The 21107-nt window shown below is 52.0% G+C and overlaps 1 protein-coding gene across 1 annotated transcript in view; it reads right to left on the reverse strand.

The window, feature by feature from the left end:
- Window positions 1-285: 285 nt before the first annotated feature.
- DEPDC5 (DEP domain containing 5, GATOR1 subcomplex subunit) overlaps window positions 286-21107 on the reverse strand; it is a gene marked incomplete at its 3' end in the record, with an annotated part of 92614 nt that continues 71792 nt past the window's right edge. The window contains exons 34-43 of the mRNA XM_082853587.1: window positions 19361-19515; window positions 17069-17146; window positions 16466-16598; window positions 15259-15367; window positions 13661-13885; window positions 8934-9103; window positions 5639-5810; window positions 2783-2843; window positions 725-807; window positions 286-578 (exon numbers count right to left, since the gene is read on the reverse strand). Coding sequence (XP_082709713.1) covers window positions 286-578; window positions 725-807; window positions 2783-2843; window positions 5639-5810; window positions 8934-9103; window positions 13661-13885; window positions 15259-15367; window positions 16466-16598; window positions 17069-17146; window positions 19361-19515 — 1479 coding nt within the window. The remainder of the gene's footprint in view (window positions 579-724; window positions 808-2782; window positions 2844-5638; window positions 5811-8933; window positions 9104-13660; window positions 13886-15258; window positions 15368-16465; window positions 16599-17068; window positions 17147-19360; window positions 19516-21107) is intronic.

The raw sequence follows: 21107 nt of genomic DNA on the forward strand, positions 1-21107 counted from the left end.
ACAAAGTTATCTTACATCCTTTGCACACTCCTCCTGGGTGAGAAGTACCTGCGGGCGGTGGAGGAAAGGACGCTCACGGGAGCCACTCTGTTGCTGATGACGTGCACGGGGGTGCCCTCCCACCTGCTCCCGGGTGCCGGAGGCTTCCGCAGTCTTTCTCCTGGAGCGGATAGAGGCTGGCGGGGGCCAAGCAGCACCCACAGCCCCCACCACCCCAGCCTGCCTGACCCCACCGAGTACCATCAGCAGCAGGACAGTATCGCCCGGCCCCTCGCCCCCCGCCCATCACGGGGCGCTGGCGTGCATCTTCTCCAGGCAGCTCGTCCAGAAGGTCACCAGCCGGTTGTCACGGTTGACGCAGAAGTCCGTGAAGTCCTTCAGCAGCCGGTCAGCAAACCTCTCGTCGCCGGTGGCGCTGGAGCGCCAGGTCTTGGTCAGCATGGTGTTGTAGGCCCAGCTGTAGCCCACCCTCTCCTCGCAGAACAGGCTCTGGCTGGCGGAGCTGGTGGAGTTGCGGCGCCGCCGTGGCTGCCCTGAGAACTTGCGCTTGGAGTAGGGCAGCTGCAGGAACACCGTGCCTGTGGGGACAGGGGCCAGGTCACAGCTCCGGGAAGGAGGGAGGGAGGGTGCCCAGGCCAGCCCCCCGCCCCCCCTCCGGGGCTCCCGGTCCTACCTCGGCCGCCCCAGACCCCGCCCCGTCCACACTGCGCCTGGAGCGCCTCACCTGTGACGTGGATGTACTGAGGCTTGGTCTCAGCAGGGAAGTTGAAAGCAGAGGCAGAATATTTATCTTGAACAAACCCAAACCTAAGGGAAGGACAGGGAGACAGGCCGATGAGGGCCCCCTGGGCTACAGGGACACGGCGGGGGGGGGGGGGGGCGTGCTGGGGGGAGCGAGAGTGTGGCTAACACGACTCTCCGACGGCCATGGGATCTGGAAAGTCTCTTTCAGGTGGAACATTCAGGCTGCTCCTCACTGTCCTCACCACTTCCCACCATCCCGGCCCCCTTTCCTCTCTGGGTGCTGAGAGCCTCTCACCTGCCCAGCTCTCCCTCATCCAGCCTTCATCTCCACCCAGCCACCCCCCACTCCATCGCATCAGCCCTCCCCCCTGCGCCCACCCCCAAGACTGTCAGCTCCCCCGGGGAAGGCCCTTATCTTAACTCTGCTGAGCCGGGCCCCTCTCCCCTTCCTCTCAGTTCTCCCACACTAAGCACACAGTAGTTCTCAATAAAGGTTTTGCATTGAGAAATATCATAACTGGAGTCCTTTCCTTAAGGCGAGGAAAGCTAGGGCCCTGCCTCGCTGTGTTCTGGAAACAGGCAGGAGGGGCCATTTTTCATCCATGGCTTGTTCTATTCCTGGTTTTTTAATTTCCACAAAGTGCATTTATTACACTTTACCTGCTAAGTGCTGTAAAGGATGCATTGGCAGATACGGCCCCTGCCCTGAGTCTGAGGGGTTTATGTAATGAAGCCTGTGATGAGGCAGAACTACAGCAGGGCAAACCCTGTCTCCCTTCCTGGACTGAGCTCCAGGGAGGTGCTGTGTTGCATCCTCTACAGAAGCTGCTGGCTTTACACGGGCACTTGATAATTATTTACTGAAGAACATGTGAAGTCAGACGCATAAACAGACCGGCTGATGGGCACTGCCAGCTCATCACTGTCAGCTGGTGCTAGCACATGCAGGAACGGCTCTGGAGTCTGCCCTTCTTCCTCTCTACTTTCCGATCAAGGCTCTCTATTTACTCAGCGTGGATCAGCAGGACCTGCTGACAAACTCGTCTTCCTCATAATAACTACCATCTCCTGGGGCCCTACTAGGTGCTGGGAACGTCAGGGAACCCTCCCGACAAACACTGTGAAGGGGGAGAACTCGAAGGCAAAGCACCTCACGGTTCCTCAGCCAGATGCCGGTGGAGGCCGAGGTGAACCAGGCCTGTCCGCTTCCCACATCAAAGTCCTTTCCCACCGACCTCTTCATTGACCGCCCCGAATCGCACCCCCTCCTACTGGACGGAGGAAGTCAGGTGCCCTGGCATTCATTTCACAGCCTTTACCAAGCATCGAAGAAAAGGGCTGAGTAAGGTCTAAGGCAGGCCTGGGCCGGCTTGGGTGGGGGAGGCTGCAGAGTCCGGACTTTATCCTGCGGTTGGTGGGGGGCTGTGCACGGAGGGGGGTGTGCCAGGTGGGGCAGGGACAGCTGAAGGCGCCTGAACAAGATGATATGACACTGAAGCAGGCACAGGAGGCTCTGATTTTCTATGAATAACACAAGGCAGCAACCGGACACTGAGTTAGTAATGTTCTAGAGACCCAGCTGGACCGGCCTGGGGGATACAGCTAAGCCTAGGAAAGGCTCTCCCTGGTATACATATTAGGTACCAGTAAATATCTACTGAACGTATCTATTGCTTTTTAACCATTCATTGTCTTCTCAACATGTGTCAAGAGGCTCCTGACAGATTCTACAGTTTTTCATCTCCTGGAGAGTTTGGCTCCAGGTCTTGTAGGAGGCTGAGGAGAGAGCTCTCTGCTCTCCTACAAACTGGAAGAAGAGGGAAGCAAGTCTGAAAAACTACAGCTCCAGGAACTGGACAGGTGGTGCTCATCTCTGAAACCAAGGCAGAGGGACTAGTCGGAGATAAGCAGTGAATCTGTCACTGGTGGACTGGGTCCATCTCCCCAGAAAGGGAATGAACTGGGCTTCGCTGTGGTAACTGCTATTTGAGACAAACACTGATGCCTCCCCATGCTTCCCTCTTGCTAAGGGACAAACCTGTGTGCAATGGCTTCCTGGAAAAGGTGCATTCGGTCCCAGTATGTTTCTGGTTCAAAGCCTAAAAGGAAAAAAGAGTAAATGCCGAGTTGTGATTCCAAGATTTGCAAATCTCCCTGGCTCCAGCCTTGGGTATCCTTCACTACTCTTGGCAATGCTCCCCCCTTGAGCCTGAGCTCTGCTTTTTCACACCACCTGCTTTCAGAAAGACCAGCCTCCACCCCAAGGAGGGATATCCTAAAGACAGTGACAGCCCTCAAGCTTCATCAGGGTCTAGAAAGGAGAGGAATATGAGTCCTCAGCGACCCGTGTGAGCTACTAGAACTTGGTATAAGACTCATTCTAATGACCGTCTGTGCCAAAAGCGGAAAGGAGCAGGATATTAAAATACAACCAAAAGATAAGCTTGAAATGAATGTCATTTGCTTCTAAGGAGAAAAAAAAAAATCCCAATCTTCCATTTTAGGGGTGGGGAAATTGAAGCAAATCAATATAAAATGATTTTTGGAAATGTGATCAGCTGGGGAGGGGAGGGGAGGGGAGGGGGCAGGGGAGGGGAGGGGGCAGGGCAGGTGAGTGCCCGCCCCCACCGCCCACTTCGTGCTCCAGCCTGGCTGGTGTGAGGACAGGAGCAGGGTGAGGAGGTGGCAGGGCTGAGGCAGCTGTCACACAGCAGAGGCAACAGGCCGGGGCTGCTCTCGGGATCAAGGTGTGGAGGGCTGGGGCAGCAACCACACGAGACCTCGTCCCAGAGGCCAGGGGTGCCTGCAGGGGCTTTGTTGCTCTTTCCGTATTTGGAATTTTATATCTAGGTTAGATTTGAGGATTCTGGGTAACCAAAGAGCAGAAAAGAGAAAAGACTTTGGCTTTAACAGATAAAAACAGACAGTGTATTCTTGTCAGATTTTTAAGATTCTGAATTCCCTGTTATCAGAACGGGAGATAACAGGAAGAGAGGTGGCACAGAAGCAAGAAAATTGATTTTTAGATTCAAGTCCTTATTCCTTTCAACTAGGACTCCTTTCGTTCAGCTGTAACCATGGCAACCAACAGAGGATGCTGGTCTTGGAGACTGGGTTACGACTGGCAGGGAAAACCATCGGTTCACACAGAAATGTCCTCCAGTGCCAGCCCTGCGAGCACCCCTGTGCTGTTACAGCGAAGGTGGAAAACCCCAGAAGAGTCTTTGGGTGGTATGGGGGGAGATCTCGCCTTCCCCTCAACATATTAAAAACAGCAGTAGGAGGCGGTGCCTGGCTTAAAGTCATCAGATGCAGACATAATCACCTGCCATTTCAGGACAGCAAAAATCAGTCCCCCCTCGGCCACACCGTGAGGGTAAATGAGAACGTGTGTGTGTGGGGGGGGGGTTGGGGGGTGCTTTGTAAACCCTAAAGATCCCAGGATCTTCAGCCTCCAGGGGCCGTGGGGCTCACCTGGAACCCCAACTATCACTTAAAACACTGTGTCTATACACAAATGTCTTCCAAGATGTAAAGAATGTACAGGTGGGCCTTTGGAACAAAAGCTCTTTGCACCCCGGGGGTGGGGGGGCCGTTTCTCTGCCACCAAACACAGCACAGACTCATAAGAACTCAGGAAAAAGCATCTCCTTCACCTCCAAAGTTTTTTTCTCCACACTGATAATTTCTACGCCTGAGAGTCTACAGGGCTCTGACACACCAGCAGCGACTCTAGCTTTTCGTTATAAAAAGATCATCCATGAGCTCATGGGGTGCTTTGTAGGAGCTAATTACATGCTCACTGAAATGAGTGCTTGGTGATGAAAAGTCCGTGCTGTGTGAAGTCAGCTCATCCCTCCATCTGTCTACACCTGCCCTCAGAGTCTGGTAGACGAGGGTGGAGCAGCGGGTGGGGTTGGCCCCATGGTCTCCGTTCCGGGGAAGCACTCTGAGGGGGTCCCGCGTCCTCCAGGTGCTGACGCATCTCAGCTTTGCACAACAGCACACTGTGTCCTGTTTTTGCTTTCAATGCCTCCCATTTCTGGCCTTTATTCGTGGAGCAGCAGATCCAAGCCTCCAGTGAGGATCAGATTCCTGCCGCCCAAACCAGTAAGGCTGGAGCAGAGAGAGGAGGGTGTAGGGAGAAGCCTGGTGCTGCTCGAGATTTACAGAGCACAGCGCCCTCTCCCACCCACCGTCCCCTCCAGGCCTTACGAGGGTCTTCTTGAGCCAGTGAGGCAGCTCTGGTCGCCCCCATTTCAGGAATAAGGCATTTGAGGCTCAGAGACATTAAGTGACTTGCCCAGGGTTGCTCAGCCACTAAGCGAAGAATCAGGATTGAAACTCTGGCCCCAGCACTTCCCTGGTGGCGCAGTGGTTGGGAATCTGCCTTCCAGTGCATGGGACACGGGTTCGAGCCCTGGTCCAGGAGGATCCCACATGCCACGGAGAAACTAGGCCCGTGTGCCACAAATACTAAGCCCGCACTCTGGAGCCCACGAGCAACAACTACTGAGCCTGAGTGACACAACTACTGCAGCCTGTGTGCCTAGAGCCTGTGCTCCGCAACAAGGAGGGGCCACCGCAATGAGAAGCCCGCACACTGCAACGAAGAGTAGCCCCCGCTCGCCACAACTGGAGAAAGCCCGCGCGCAGCAACGAAGACCCAACGTGGCCAATAAATAAATAAATTTATAAAAAACAAACAAACAAAACCCTCTAGCCCCCTGTCTACAAGGCTCCTTCTTTTCACTGGCCCGTGAAAAGCTGGCCTCCATTTTACCAAATTGGAAAAAAAAAAAAAAAAAAAGCTGGCCTCCAGGCACCTAGAGAGGCGACCCTGGGGGAAGGGTCTACGTGGGTAACAGGCCCTCCGGAGAGGGGTGTCTCTTACTGTCAAACAGGTGCTCGCTGCCCTCCTTGAGCAGGCAGCTGATGTTGAGCGGGATGAAGAGCTGGGCCCGGAGCGGGTCGCCGTACAGGTAACTGGGCAGCGCAAAGGGACCCTCCAAAACCGGCACCAACAAAAAGCCACAGGAGGTGGCCTTGCGATGCCAACCTTGGACCTGGTGGGAAGCACAGAAACACACAGCGTCACCTCCAAGTTCATTCTGACAAGAGAAGTAACTTCCTGAGGAGTGAAGCCACCCGAGTGATGGCCTGCGTATCGATCCACAGGTTCACTGATTAATGTCCGCCGGCTCCAGACCTGCCCTGGGAGGAGGAAACACAGTTGAACCTCCTGTGAATCCTTGGAAGACCGGGAGGTAAGCGCATGGCTCCTCACAGCCTGAGCTTCTGCAACTTCAGGGGCTCTTTCGGGAGGAACAGGCTAGAGAGAGCTATGTCCTGCCTCTTCTTGCTCCATAGGATGTTGGAGGAAAGTCACAGGATACAGGTTAAGTCCTTCTAATTTTGTCCTTTATCAAAAATTTACTAAGTCCAAAGTATCAAATAGGAAAACAATCCACTCAGGCTGGCTGAGAGAAATAAGACGCGGGCTGCAAGATGATCATGGTGGCCTCTGGCCAAAAGTGACAAGCGCTGACCTCGCAGAATGAGAGCTGCTCTCTGCAAGCTCCCAAACGCCATCTGTCTGAAGACTGACCGAGAATAAAAGTTACTGGGGCTTAACGACAAACCTCCCCACTCTTAGCTTTTCTCCCAGGAACACTCCTAACCATGGCCAAAACACCAAGGTCTCTGCTTGACCAAGTAATTTCTAAGGCTTATGTAATATTTGTCTAAATAAAATGTGGTTTATAACAAATGTGGACATGGCCTTAAAATAATAATTAACCTACACTCGAGATTCTTAAAAACTTAATAAAATCATGATAAAAATGAGCAGCTTTCAGTGGGTTTTACATGAATTGATGTGAAAAGTGTACTTTTTAAAAGATAGATGCTAAACTCCTCTGAGGAAATAAATACTCTTCTTCCCGCCAAATTATAACTGTATCTCTGTGTGTGTGTGTGTGTGTGTGCGCGCGCGTGTGTGAGTGAGAGAGAACACTGTGGCTGTGTGGTTCTGAGACAGTGTCACCTGGTGGGGCTTCTGAGGAGGACGCTATCGCACTGGGCCAGAGGGTTAGTTCTGGCTGGAGGGAGTGGTCATCCCAGCGCTGACCCGCTGGGGAAGAGCTGGTGTCCCCTGCAAGCTGAGCGGAATGGGCAGCTGGGCGTCTTTTTTGATTTGGACCTTAACAATGTTCCCTGGATGGGAGTGTCTCCATGGGAGGGGTCCTCAAAGACAGTAATGCCATTTGGAGGCAGACAGGGGTTGGGCAGACAGAGACGTGGACCAATCTCTTCCACGTCTTATGGGGATAAAACTAGGCTTTTGAGCCCCGGACAAAAAAACCTGTACGTTGCCAGCCGACGCTGTGCTCCTTTCCCTTTGGTCATCTCCTAGGCTCTTCACAAACTCTTTTTGAACTTTCCAGCTGCTTTCAGCTGTGCAATGAGATGTTTGGACCAGTGTTGGAGGGGCGTGGGATTCAGTTGAAGCCACAGAGAAATACTCTTTGGGGCTGAAGGAGAGAGCATATAAAAAAGAGTAGGAGACCGTAAAGATGGCTCACGAAGGCTCCTGGAAGACACTGACAGCTCGGCTAAGGAGCATTTATTTTAGACACACAGCCTGGGATGGGGGGTGGCCAGGAGCAATGAGTGACCTGATGAGGCAGCTGGACCAGGGTGGACGAGAAGCAGAAACAGTCAGGAGACCAACTGAAACAGGGCTTCTCAGCTTTGGCACTTGAGACACTGGGGCTGGGGGATTCTTTGCCGTAGAGGCTGTGTTGTGCTCTGTGCTATAGGATGATGGGCTACATCCCTGGTCTCCCCACCACCCGCTAGACCCCAGGGGCACCCCCACCATTTGGGGCAAGTAAAAATGTCTCCAGATATGCCAAATGCTCCTAACAGGTCACAACCACACACCTCCCCCACCCCTGTAGAGAACCAGTTAATAGCAGTGATATTCACGAACAGAGGATTGTGTAGATAAACTATGATACAAACAAGCAACAGTATTCTGCAGCCCTTAAAAATAATGAGGCAACGTCTTCCAAATTGAGCTGATGTAGTGTGTTCTTGGTTACCAAAATACTCAGGTAGCTTTGGAACTTTGAAATGGTAACTATTCATGATGTATAAAAAAAACATGATACAGGGACTTCCCTGGTGGTCCAGTGGTTAAGAGTCTGTGCTTCCACTGCAGGGGGCGCTGCTTCGATCCCTGGTTGGAGAAGTAAGATCTCGCATGCCACACGGTGCAGCCCAACAAAAACAAAACACATGATACATAACTATAGAATCTTAATTACATAAAAATGGATGCTTAGCTGCATAGATACACAAACGGGACCTAGAAGGACATGTCAGACTCTAAAATACTTGTGATTATGGATGACTTTGATTTCTTACTTCTTGTGTTTTTTAGTTTCCTATTACGCACATGTTAACTTTTAAGAAACAAATGTTATTGTAAAAACTTCCCCCCCCAAATGAGGCAAAACAAATTAAAATACAACAACAGCGAAGCCGACTTATTTATATTGATACAGAAGATATATAGGTGATAGGAAAAGCACAACATGAATAGTAAATATTCTGAGCTACTATGTCTGTTAAAAAAAAAAAAAAAAGTAAAAGTAACAGGGCCTCTATATGCACAGAATCTCTCTGCAAGTACCAGCAAAGTGGCAGGGCAGTAGATGGAAGTCCCAGGGAACAGGGTGAGGGTGGGAGAGAGGGTTACATTCTGCTCTACACCAGTGATTCTCAGCTGGGGGCAATGCCTCCCCTCCCTGGGGACATCAGCAATATCTGGAGACATTTTTGGTTGTCACAGGAGGGTATGCTACTGGTATTTGGTGGGTAGAGGCCAGGGATGTTGTTCAACATCCTACAATGCACAGGCCAGGCCCCCCCATGACAGAACCATCGGCCCTACGTGTCAGTAGCACACCAAGGGTCAGAAACCCTGATCTACACACCCTTTTCGACTGTTTGAATTTTTCACTATGCTTAATTTTTTGAAAGAGGCTAATCCAACGGTCCACGTGAAGGTAACAGGAGCCTGAAGTGAAAACAATTTTTTGAGTGACGTGAATCTCTACCGAGCACCTGCGTGCCCGTCTGCCAGGTGAGCCCAGGCCTGACTGCACATAAGGGGGTCTCACCATCTCAAAGAGCACAGCGGCGGTCACCGCCATCCAGTGCAGCTTGATCTCGAAGGCCGCGTTCAGTGAGAAGTTGCCGTGGTAGTAACAGCTGCACCACTCCAGTCGGTCTGTGCGGTTGTTCACATCCACGTCCAGGGTCACGGTCCTCTGCTCTGGGACAGTGGCAGCTACATGGCAGGGGGGGAGGTTGGTGGCCGGGGGGAGGGAAAGGAATGCAGGGGGTGAGGAGGAAGAGAAAACAACTGAGCATCCAGATGTGAAACTGCAGATTCCAGATGCTTCCTGGAAATCAGCTAGTCCAGGGCTCGGCAAATGCTTTCCATAAAGGTCCACGTAGTAAATATTTTAGGTTTTGCAGGCTACAAGGTCTCTGTTTCAACTATTCAATGCTGCCTTTATAGTGCAAAAGCAGCCTCAGGTATTACCTAAACGAGTGGGTGCAGCTGTGTTCCAGTAAAACTTTACAAAAACAAATGGATTTTTAGGGCAGTCAGGCTACTCTGTGTGATACAATAATGGTGAATACATGTCATTATACATTTGTCAAAACCCATAAAATGCACAGCACCCAGAGTGAACCCTAAGGGAAACCATGGGCTTTGGGTGATAATGATGTGTCAGCGTAGGGCTGTCGATTGTAACAAATATCCCACTCCAGTGGTGACGCTGATAGCAGGGGAGGCTGTGCATGTGTGCAGGTTGTGCGGGGCGGGGCAGGGAGTATATGGAAACTGTACTTTCTGCTCAGTTTTGCTGTGAACCTGAAAGTGCTCTAAAAATAAAGTTTATTATAAAACAAACAAATGAACAAACAGGTGGCAGGCCAGATGTGGCTGGTTAAACCATAGTTCGCTTCCCCTAATCTAATCCAATTCCCGATTTACAGATGAGGAAACAGCAACCCATGGAGGAAAAACGTCTTGGCCAAGATCAGAGTCAGAACCTCAGCCAGGCTGAGCCCCAGATCTTCCAATTCCAGTGACCACGAAGGGACATGATGGGACACACAGCCCGGACCACAGTGAGGAGAAGGTCTTGCTTTTCTGGTTTCAACCCAGGAAGGCAATAGTTCTATAATCGTTTCTCAAGAAATGAAACCTCTTAATGAAGGCTAACGCTCTGTCCCAACAACCGTGTGCTGCCCAAGGATGTCAGGTCAGTGCCAAAGGGGCTCATCCAATCTGGGCTCCTGCTCAGAAATCCTTCTCAACCAAGACAGGGGTGTTTTAGAGACGGGTCAGACTGTCAAGTTCCTGACCAGACTAAAGGCCCAAAGCTGGCTCAGAAGTAAGATCAGGGCTCTGCTCCGCCTGGCTGGGCACTGCCACACGTGGGGCTTCCGCAAACTACGATCGGACCCTCTTTCTCCCCTGCCCCCTTGAATCCAGTGACATTTCTCTGCGGCAGTCAGCTTAGTTCTGGGTTCTGCAGGTAGAAGCCCCGAGTGGCTTTTATCACACACAAGTAACGGCTCTTGAGTTAGCAATTTGAATGAACTTGTGCTGGGGGGGCAGTGGAGCTGCCGCTTGGACGCTGAACGGGACCTGGGCAGACCAACACTCAGCTGCGAGGTACACAGCTTGTCATTCTCTCAAAACCAGAACGTGCAAAAAAAAAAAAAAAACCAGAACGTGCAAAGTGGGAGACACTGTCGACTTGGACTGGGAAGACCTAAGCCCTGCCGTCCAAACCCTGCGCCCCTGAGAACATTGCTCCACCCCTCCTGGTTTGGCTCCTCGTCTGCAAACTGAGAGGGCGCCCGTCCAGCTGCTCTGCAGAGAACAGGGGAGGGTCAAGTGAAACATGGATGAGAAGGGCTCTCGGACCCCCCTCCTGCCTTCTCCTCTGGCCACCTTCCCTTGTGACTCTCCTCCTTTCCTCCTCCTCCTGTTATTCCTTCCTCCCAGTTTAAGCCATGGGCTTATCACCACTGCTCCATCAGAGGTCTACCTACGACTCCCATGGACGCTGCTTAAGCCTAAAGAACTAGGTGGCTCTGGTGCTAAAAGTCTCATCAAAACGAGTTTCTGTCTCTGCCTCGTGTTCCTGACTCCTGACACCGCCAGAGGAACCCTTTACTGAACAGCCCAAACTCAAGGAAGGAAGTTTGCTCTCTGGGCTTGGACAGTGTGTTCTCTGTAGGTGAAAAGCCCCGGTCACAAAAGAAAGGGCACTCAGAAAACACCAGCAGTGACCTTGCACATGTCTCCTCTCCCATGTGGCACGTCAAGTTCAGAACAGGCTGGTCTGAGGAAGCCAGAGGAAGCGCACTGTTCAGCCTAGTGGTTACGGGCTCAAGATACCACTGGCTTCACTCCTCAGTAGGGGAGGTGACAGTGCAGACGCTGCGGGCTGAGGATGCTGACAATGGTGTGAGCCCAGCTGAGGTGCAGCCCCTGGCCAATTCTCTGCATCTCTTCTCGAATTCCATGAGGACCGGCTTGTTCCCCTTGGGATAGGGAGATATAGCGAGGCCAGTGAATAAGGACAAACCCAGGCTGAGCATCCTTCACCCGTGTCAAAGACCTGAGGAGGGGCTCGGTGTCACAGGAGGAGAAAGAACAGCATCTCAGGGAGGGGAGTGAAGGTAAAGGTAACAACCAGCTCTGCCCATCGACAGAACGAGCGATCTCGGGAGTGAGTGCCACATGGGTGGGAGTTTTCAAAGAGCGGCTGGCTCCCCACTCCTCAGGGCTGCTATGGAAGACATTCAAACATCAGGGTTTGGACCGAGGTGCCCTACAGCCCCTTCTGAGCCTGAGATCCGGTGGGCTGCAAGAGAAGGCTGAGAAGTAAAAGGTGTGGGACTGGCTCAAGGGATGCAGCGCTGCCTCTTCCGGGGTCTCGGATCCCCTGAGCTTCACGGCTCAGCGACACAAGATGACAGGGGTGGGGAAGTGGAGCCACCACAGACCAAGCCAGACAGGACCATGTGCCACCGTCAGGCATTTCAAAACAGTTTTCTGCTGCTAACTTCCAACTGAGAATTAGGAATGTCTAAAAAGGAACACGTCAAAATGAATTAACGAAAAAGGGAGCAGGTCATAAATGATACAAAGGCCTTCTTCCCCTTCTATGTCATTTTGATTTTTTTCTGAGAAAAAGACTCAACACTACAGATAGACCAATTTCACTTAAGTAAACAATACAGTAAAAGTCTATATTCTAACCTGAAAAAATGCTGGGAAGAAGGATCTCATGTCCTAACACAGAGGTGGGAGGGGTGTTACTGGAGAGTGGAGAGAAGGAGCTGTAATAATGCCGTGTTGGGTTTAAAAGGAAAAGAAACCCACTTCCTGTGGGAGGGGTGGTGGGAAAGGAAGCTGATGGAGTAAAATTCCACTATAACAATCATGGGAGCCATTGAAAACCTAGTAAGTGGATGTTTTCCCAGAGAACATGCACATATGAAAGATTCTGCCTAGTTTCAGAACCACCGACCCTCCTGACACCCCTGCACAGGGTGAAGAATACCCCAGGTTGCTAAACTACCCGCTGTAGACATAAATCTCTTTGCCCCTACTCTTCCTCTTTTTTGGACATATTTTCCCACATGCTCTTCCTTTTTGATCACACTTTTTGAAGTAACTAAGAACCAAAGCTAAACCAAATGACACAAATCTCATCCTGAGCTTCAGATGATGGCAGTCACGAGAGGGTTGTACCAGCGGCTGCGGGAGAAGACTTTGGAAATGAGGATGTCCCTATAGAGACTGTCAAGATAGACTCCAGAACCAAAATGATGACGCATTTCCCAGAAGCAGTAACCCTAACCAAGGGGTAAGTGCAGCACACGGGCTGAGACTCTGCACACACCCCCGTGGAGACCTTGGTGAGAAGCGGTGGTCTGTCCCCTGCCTCTCACACAAAGCACTGGCCACACTGGCCCTGAGCAACTCTGAGAATCTGGAAACTGTGACGACTTGTAACGTTTCCATTCCACCAGCTAGGCAAGCATTCCAATTAGCCGGGCACTTCTGGGCTAACCAAGTAGAATGGGGAATTTCCCTGGAGTTCGGCCTATGTTACGTTTGCTTCCCTCCATTCAGAGGGTTTTGAGGGTCTCTCCAACCTGCCTTTGAGGGAAATCTCACGACGCCCTGCCTAGAGCACGCATTTTCTAAAGATGCTCACATCTCGACCCATCAGTCCGGTCCTTGAGAGCAGAGGTCACCACTGTTCAATAAGCAGGTGCTCAGCCCATCTTAGGGCTGCAGGAACCGAGGAAGGGAAAGAAGAATCCCGGTGTGCATCCCTTGATGGGGTAAGCACATTTGGGGAGGGAGGGCAGAGAGGAGGGTCACGCACAGGGTGAGTGCCTGGAGTGGACCACCTCTGAGGTCCCTTCTTCTTCTGAGGTCCTAGGATGTTGTAGTCATGGGACAGCCTCTGGCAAGAGCTAAACCAGCAGTGAGCACCAGCTCACGTTCCCTGTGTCCTGAGCCTCTTGGGAAAAGTGGCCACACCGTCTGTCCCCTCCTATCCATGGAAGATTAGTGTCCTGCCCTGATCTGACAACTGCTGAGCCCTGTTGGTTGGTTGGGACAATGATGAGCTCGACCCACTAGGCTGGTGAAAGCCACAAAGGAGCCGCGGTGCTAACAGTCACAGTGTGACAGCCACGGGGGCCCTAACCCTGGTTCCCGTGGCACCGCCCCTTTGGCTGCCCCTCTGCTCAGCCACCCGCCAGTGTGTCCCCGGGCTCCGTCTGCTTGGGCACCTACCTAAAAGCGCAGCCGCCTGGCTCCGGCCCCCGAAGCTGCGGCTGAAGGAGCTGTGCCTGCTGGCGTAGGAGGCTGGCCGGCTGGGCAGCCAGGGCAACAGGAAGGCAGGGATCTCCGAGTGCAAGAGCTCCTCGGCCACGAAGGCCACCTCAAACCACTTGCGCTGGAAGCTGGCGAAGTCGTCCACCGCCGTCGTGTGCCAGGCAGTGGGCTGCTGCACGGCCACTGGGAAGGGCAGAGGGGAGGGGGAGCCCTCAGCACAAGCTCTCTTGTTCTCACCGGTTCACGCCCAACACGGGTGAACCTGAAAACACAACGCTAACGAGCCAGACACAAAAGACCACAGAGTGTGTGAGCCCGCTTGGGTGAAATGTCCAGAACAGGCCAGTCTTTAGAGACAGAAAGCTGACTGGTGGTGGCAGGGCCTGGGGGAAGAGGAGTTTTGGAGGGAGCCCTAATGAGGACGGGGTTTCCTTTCAGGGCGATGGAAGAGGTCTGGAACTAGATAGAGGTGGTGGTTGCATGACACTTAGAATACTCCATGCCACTGCCTTTTAAAATGGTTAGTTTTGGGAACTCCTTGGTGGTCCAGTGGTTAGGACTCAGTGCTTTCACTGCAGTGGCCCAGCCAGATTCAACCAAGATCCCGCAAGCCGTGCCCCACGGCCAAAAAAAAAAAAAAGGCCAAATAAATAAATAACTAAAATGGTTAGTTTTATGTTATGCAACCTCTCCTTCAATTAAAAAAATATTTTATCCCCAGTTTCAGACCTCTAATTTCAGAGCATGTGACAGTAACTGGGGGTTTTTCACCTTGAAGGTAAGGTGGGTGTCTACTGGTCAAACTCAGAATTTAAGGGAAGAGGGGTGATGGACACACTTGGTGTCTACGAGGAAAAAACCTAGACGGATCCACTTCCAATACATGCTTGGATAAGAGCGCCAGTGAGTGGCACCAGCCGCTTCATCTGATGGAGTATTCCCGAAGCCCAGAGGCCGAGAAGCTGTCTGTCTGAAGGGTGGGAGTCACTCCCCTCCAAGGTCCCTGTGTGCTCGGGAGGGACTGGAGATGCTGGTCGGAACCCTGGGTGCCTGCAGCTCTGACCAGGCTGGAAATTGCTCCCCTTCTGGGAATTCCTTTTATTCATTAAAAAACAAAATACTTGAAATTTATCTTGGAAAGCTTGCTAGTCTTCCTGGAGGAAGAGATGGAGTCTGAAGGCCCAGCAAGTAAAAAGTGCTCTCAGTTAGATGAGAGCTGTCATGTTATACTCAGACCCACCTGCACTGGGTGGGGGTCGGGGGGCGCCGTGAGTAAAAACAGTGACCAGCAAATGAGCCGCGGGCATTTCCTCATCATTTCCCTCAGCCTCTTTTAGGCTTATCTTCCATCCACACTGTGCTCACCAAGAATGTACTGTGGCTTTAAGAAACCCTTTGTCACTCTGGTGATGCTCAAAGTAAGTACAGATGCTCAAGGAGGCTGACGGATCCGTCAACTTAGGGGACAGCATCACACGAGGAGCTCGAGAAGCACCGTCATTTAACGGAGCATGTCACCAGGAAACACCTGCCCCACGGGCAACAGTTCGCCTCACCTCGCTCAGGCTCTCTGTCCATCACTATCTTGTAGAAATAGAAGCCATATATGAAGGTCCGCCAGACTTCACCAGAGGCGTGTGTGATGAGCTGCTCTTCCAGCATTTTCTAGAAGGAGAGACAACGAAGGTCTGAAATTCCTGCAGGGGAACATCTCAGAGGTGCAGTCCTCAAACCCCACTCTCCACCCCCATCAGCGGTGACGACTGCGCTGTGTTAAATGCTGTGCCTGGTGTAAATTATATTATAAAATGCAAATGCATAATACAGTATCATCAGGTATTTCAAACATACAGAAAAGTATAAAGAAAATCCAGGTCATGCCATCAGCTAAATTCAACTAATTTAACTTTTTGCTATACAGACTTCAGAGATTTTTGTTTAAAAAAAAAAAAATCTCGGGAATTCCCTGGCAGTCCAGTGGTTAGGACTTTCACTGCCGAGGGTGTGGGTTCGATCCCTGGTCGGGGAACTAAGATCCCGCAAGCTGTGCAGCGTGGCCAAATAAAATAAAATAAAAATTTAAAAATCTCTATGGAGTCTCCCATGTCTCACTCCCCTTCCTCTCTCTCCAGAAATAAATGGTTAGCGAAATGTAATTCTCATGCATGTTTTTAATAATTTTTTTATATAGACAAGTATTGATCAAACAGCACTGATTCCCCATGGGGGCCTCTGTGTGGACAGTACGGTGTGAACCAACCTCTCCCTTTCCCCTTCTCTCGAGTTTAATTCCAGTTCAGAACAGTGTCATTAAATTCAGCGAGTGCTTGCTCAGTGCCTACCATGTGCCAAGCAACACGGCGGGCGCTGGTGATGTGGAAACGCACAGTAAGGGATGGCCTGCGCTCGGGGGGCCTGGTCAGGGCGGAGGACGAATGAGATGTGGACCCCACTCTGCTGTGCCCAGTGCTCGACAGAGGATGCGCAGGGTGCCAGGAAGATGCTGAGGCAGAGGGAGGGCACTGCCTGGGGATCCTTCACAGAGACTCCCCCAAGGTTCAAAAGCACAGATTCTGCCCAAAACATTTCAGTTCCGGTGGCAGATTATGCCCGATGTTTAAGTCAAGGTAAAGTAGTGCCTTTCGAACCAAGACCTGCTCTATGATTCCTTGATCCCAGACAGGCCTCACACTGACTAAAAACAGACTCTTACTCCACCTGGTGACCTCGTTACTGGCGAGGGCCCCCGCTCTGTGGTCTTACCTGCATGATGTCGATGGCCATGGCCTGCGTCTGCACCCCATCCACGTTGTTCACCAGCCAGTGTACCACTTCCGCACTGATGAAGCAGCACGGTGAGAGGCCCTTCTGCTCAGGGAGCAGCTGGACTCCTGTCCTAAGTTCCAAGGCGGCAACAAGCAGAAAGAGAAGGTAAAAAAGAAGGGACCCCCACTAAAACATTTGATATCTGAAGTGAGGATCCCCACAGCTCAATTTCTCCACATTAATCCTAGACTCAGAGAAATCCCTGTGACAGGACAAAAGAAGATGTTACAGGGGAAAAGGAGAAGGGGGAGGAGAGAACCTGGCCTTCAGAGAACACCTATGCTTGTCGGGCGTTACACTGGGTAATTTACATGATTATTTCATTCAATCCTCACATCGATCCTGTGAATCAACCATTATAATCCCACTTCACAAACAAGGTAACAGAGGCTCAGAGAGGTCAATTGACTCACCCAAGGTCTCACAGCTGCTGAGCGTAGTCAGGTATAAACCCACCAAACCACGCTGCCTGAGCACCACCCCAGCTTGGGCCACAGGATCCTCCCACCCCTGCACTCATTCATGAGAGAAGCCACTTACGAGGGGTGCTTCATGGCCTCCAGGATCTCCACCAGGGTGGAGGAGGACGTCAAGGAGCTGGCTGCCAACTGCTGAGAGCTGTAACACAGAGAAGCAGAGTGAAATTCCCGAGTCTTGACCCCCTTGCTTTGCTTCTTACAGAGCTGGAAACCAGGCTGATATGGACACTGAAGGCATTCAAGCAAATTCTGGACAGTTACATCCTGGAGATATCTCACAGGGGGGTTCCTGCTTCCAACATGTATACATTTAAAAAAAAAAAAGGATTCAAAGTGGTTTTGTGTCCAAACTTGCTTCCTTTAATAAGCATCTCCCCTCTGAATAATATGTCAGGCTTGACCCCTTCCAAGAAATCTCTCTAGAAGAATGCTCTGGGCCTTTCACACATCACATCATTTAATCTCACCAAAGAACGCTAGGTAACATGGTTAGAGCACAGGGGACAGAATCCCAGGATCATCACCATCAGCTGGAGGGCCTCTGGTTTTTCTTGGCCTAAGTTTCCCCATCTGAAAACTGGGGATGATACTGTTCCTGTCTTCCAGGGTTGCTGTGAGGTTAGTGTGTGTAAAATACTGTGCATGGGACTGACACCCACAAAGTCCAAAATGGTAGACCATACTAAACACAGTAACAGTAACATCCACCCTTTGGAACTTGGAGATGTAAAAGGAGCTGGTGAAGGTCAGAGCTGGGAAGCGTCAGGGTCATCATTTGAATCCCGTCTGTCTGCTCCAGCGCCCAGATCTTTCCGTCACCTGCTGCCCGAGTTCTTCCTCGATGGTACTATGGTCCCTTAAACATGCTTAATACTCAGCGACCGAGCCCAGATTACTGGGCATGGGACACACAGGGCCACCCATCACACCAAACCTGGGGCTTATCCGGAAGCTCCTTAAACCCCTCCCATTCCTCAGTCCCAGCCTCCTCTTCCTACTAGGCAGGTCCAGGACCCACTGGAGCATTTCAGAATCTCAGGGTTAAAGAAGACTTTAAAGACCCTGGAAGTGAACTAATGCCTGAGTCCTCGCGACAAGAGTCTGGACAGAGGCCGCTCCATTGTGTGAACATCTTCAGTGGCAGAACCAGCCGCTTGGGAGCTCTTTATCGTGAGATGGAGTGTGTTCTCTGTAATTCAGTCACTGGTCCTGATTCGTGTTGTTTTTGGCCTTCTCATCTCCAGCCTAAACATTCCCAGTTCCTCTTCCAAAAGCAGAAGAGAACCTGCCACGTGAGCAACGAGGAAGCAGAGAAGTGCACGCCTTTCCTGTGCCCTGGGCTGCCGGAGCCGAAGCGTCTGCCAGACTTGGCAGGGACGTGGGCCTGGGGAGACGACAGAGGCCAGACAAGGCCAGGCCTGCGGCCGCCTCCAAACTGACCACCTCTACCAGCCAGTATAGACGAGATGCAGGTAAATCCAGCACAGGATGTGTGACGTGCAAAGGAAACTGCATGGCCGCTGACGGGGACCAGCCAGGTGAGCTGCCTCAGATGACCTTCTGCGCTCAGGTGAAAGGTCCAAAGTCATGTCTCTTAGACCATTTAGCTGAGGACCACTCAGTCAGTGCAGTGGGGGAACAAGAGCAGACTGGACAGAATTACGATAAACCAAACGCAGCTGGGAAGGATATGAAAAAGAAGTTTCTCAGATTTGACAACAGCATTAAAAGCTGGGCACTTCCTCCAGCAAATGAGCTCCAAGCAGCTTCTTTTCCCCCTGGTTATTCAGGAACAAGAAAAGAGCCACGGAGGGACTTCCCTGGCAGTCGAGTGGTTAGGACTCTGCGCTTCCACTGCAGGGGGCACGGTTTCCATACCTGGTTAGGGAACTAAAATCCCACATCCCACACAGCGCGGCCAAGATAAAAAAAAAAAGAAAGAAAAGAAAAGAGCCACATTGGGGCACGATAATCGACCCATTCACTGTTCGTCCATTTCCTCAGGTGGCATGGACTGACTGCATCTGACACAGGCAAGGCATCGGGCCATGGGCGCCCCATGCAGCAGGACGGGTTCGCTCTGGGCCCCCTTCCCGAAGCCCACTCCTGCACAGTGCCTGATGCTTCTCTGTGTCTCTGCGGCAACCTCTTAGCTGTCCTGTGAGGAAGGCAGGGCACTGACCACTAGCCCTGTCGAAAGGTGCTGGTGAGGACCGACTGTCTGGGCTCCCAGATATAACTTGTGGCCGAGTCAGACCTTGGGCCTGGGATCCGGACCCCCGGCCTCTGCAGCCTTTGAGGTCAGACCAGCCTCACTGCCCAGGAGCATGAGTTTGGCCTTTCTGGGTCTCACCTGCTGTCACTGGAGTTTGCAGAGGGGAAGCCCTGTTCCCCTGAGCTCTGCGAGTTCCCAAAGGTCTGGCTGTTGCCTCTGTCCACGGACTGGCCTGTGCTCACTCCCAGACTGGTGCTGTCCGACATCGGGGTGGCCGTCTGGTCCACAGACACCTGTAGGAGATTTAAAAGTTAACACCAAAGGGAAAAAAAAAATCTTTCAGGCTATTCACACGCACGGTCCTACCCATTCCTCTCATTCCCAGTCCCCACTAGTCCCTGGTTGAGGAGCTAAAGGAGTCCAGGGACCACCCTGCTGGCGTGTGCCCCCTTCTATTGGAGTCAGTGTGGGGGGGGATTCCTGTGCCGCAAACTGAGGCCACGGGAGGCCAAGGTGCACAGTGAACCCCTGGGACCAGGACCTGACTCAAACCACAAGATTTACACTAAAGAAAACCCCCACCAAGGGAGTAAAGAAGTCAACATCATTCCTCAGGGCTGGGAGAAGGGAGAGAGCACGGTTAGAGACAAGCAGCTCTCCTGGCCCCCAGTCTTCCTCACTCGCGCCTGTCGCAGGTGCAATCAGTCTTCCCATTTGCCCAGGTTCACAGCTCAGGTGCATCTGAAGCTCCCTTCTCCAGCTTCACCTCTAGAGGCCTCGTCCTGTGGCCTCCCGTCTGCCGACTCCCACGACCCCTCAGGCGTGCCTGCCCCACCGCCTGGCTCCCACTGACCCCCCCCGCCACGTCACACACACCCTACCTGTGAGCACTCCAGCTTCATCTTCCTAAAGGATAGCTCCAATCTCATCACTCCGTTACTCTGAAATCTTTCAAGCCTCCCCACAAGCTACCGAACTGAGAACCGACTCGTGGCACCGGAGCTCTGGCTCAAACTGCCCCATCCATGCTCACCCACGGCTCTGTTTCCAGCCGAGTCAACCCTGTGTGTTTAAAACTGTCTGTGTGCCCCACCAACCTGGGACGCCCTTCCCCACCACCACAGGCTACAAACGCTGTGTTTCAAATGCTGCTCCCTTAGTGAAACATTCCCTGACTCACTCTGCCCCCATCCCCAAACAGAAACTGTCTCTCTACTTTGGGTCTCTGACCCCTGCCTGGGAGCTGCCAGGTTTTGCTTCATGTCATGGTTTTCTATCTGTCTCATTCCCTTTAAACGGCCTGGAGGGCAGGACTATGACCTGCCCACCTAGAGAGGCTGCACCCCACAGCAAACATCTGGAGAGAACAGCAAGCCTTCCAGAGCACCTCTGGAAAAATCTAAGACTCCTAGTCCCTCTTACATGGGGTTCTCGAGTACTTCCAGAATGGAGCCTTATATTATCAGATACTCTATTGGATGATGGAAAAATCACTCCTTCTAAAACAGGGTATCTCGGGACTTCCCTGGTGGCGCAGTGGTTAAGACTCCACACTCCCAATGCAGGGGCCCCGGGTTTGATCCCTAGCCAGGGAACTAGATCCCACATGCATGCTGCAACTAAGAGTTCACATGCCACAGCTAAGGACCTGGAGAACCACAAGTAAGGAACCCACCTGCTGCAACTAAGACACAGCTCAACCAAATAAATAAACAGTAAAAAATAATAATAATAAAATAAATAAAACAGGGCATCTCAACCACGGCATTATCGCCGTTAGGGGCCAGATAAGCCTTTGTTGTGGGGACCGTCCTGCGCATCCTCGGGTGCTGAGCAGCTCCCTGGCTCCTACTCACCAGATGCTAGTAATGACCCCCTTATCATC

This window comes from Leucopleurus acutus, assembly GCF_964270905.1.
Source record: "Leucopleurus acutus genome assembly, chromosome: 13".
In the NCBI taxonomy this organism is placed as follows: domain Eukaryota; kingdom Metazoa; phylum Chordata; class Mammalia; order Artiodactyla; family Delphinidae; genus Leucopleurus; species Leucopleurus acutus.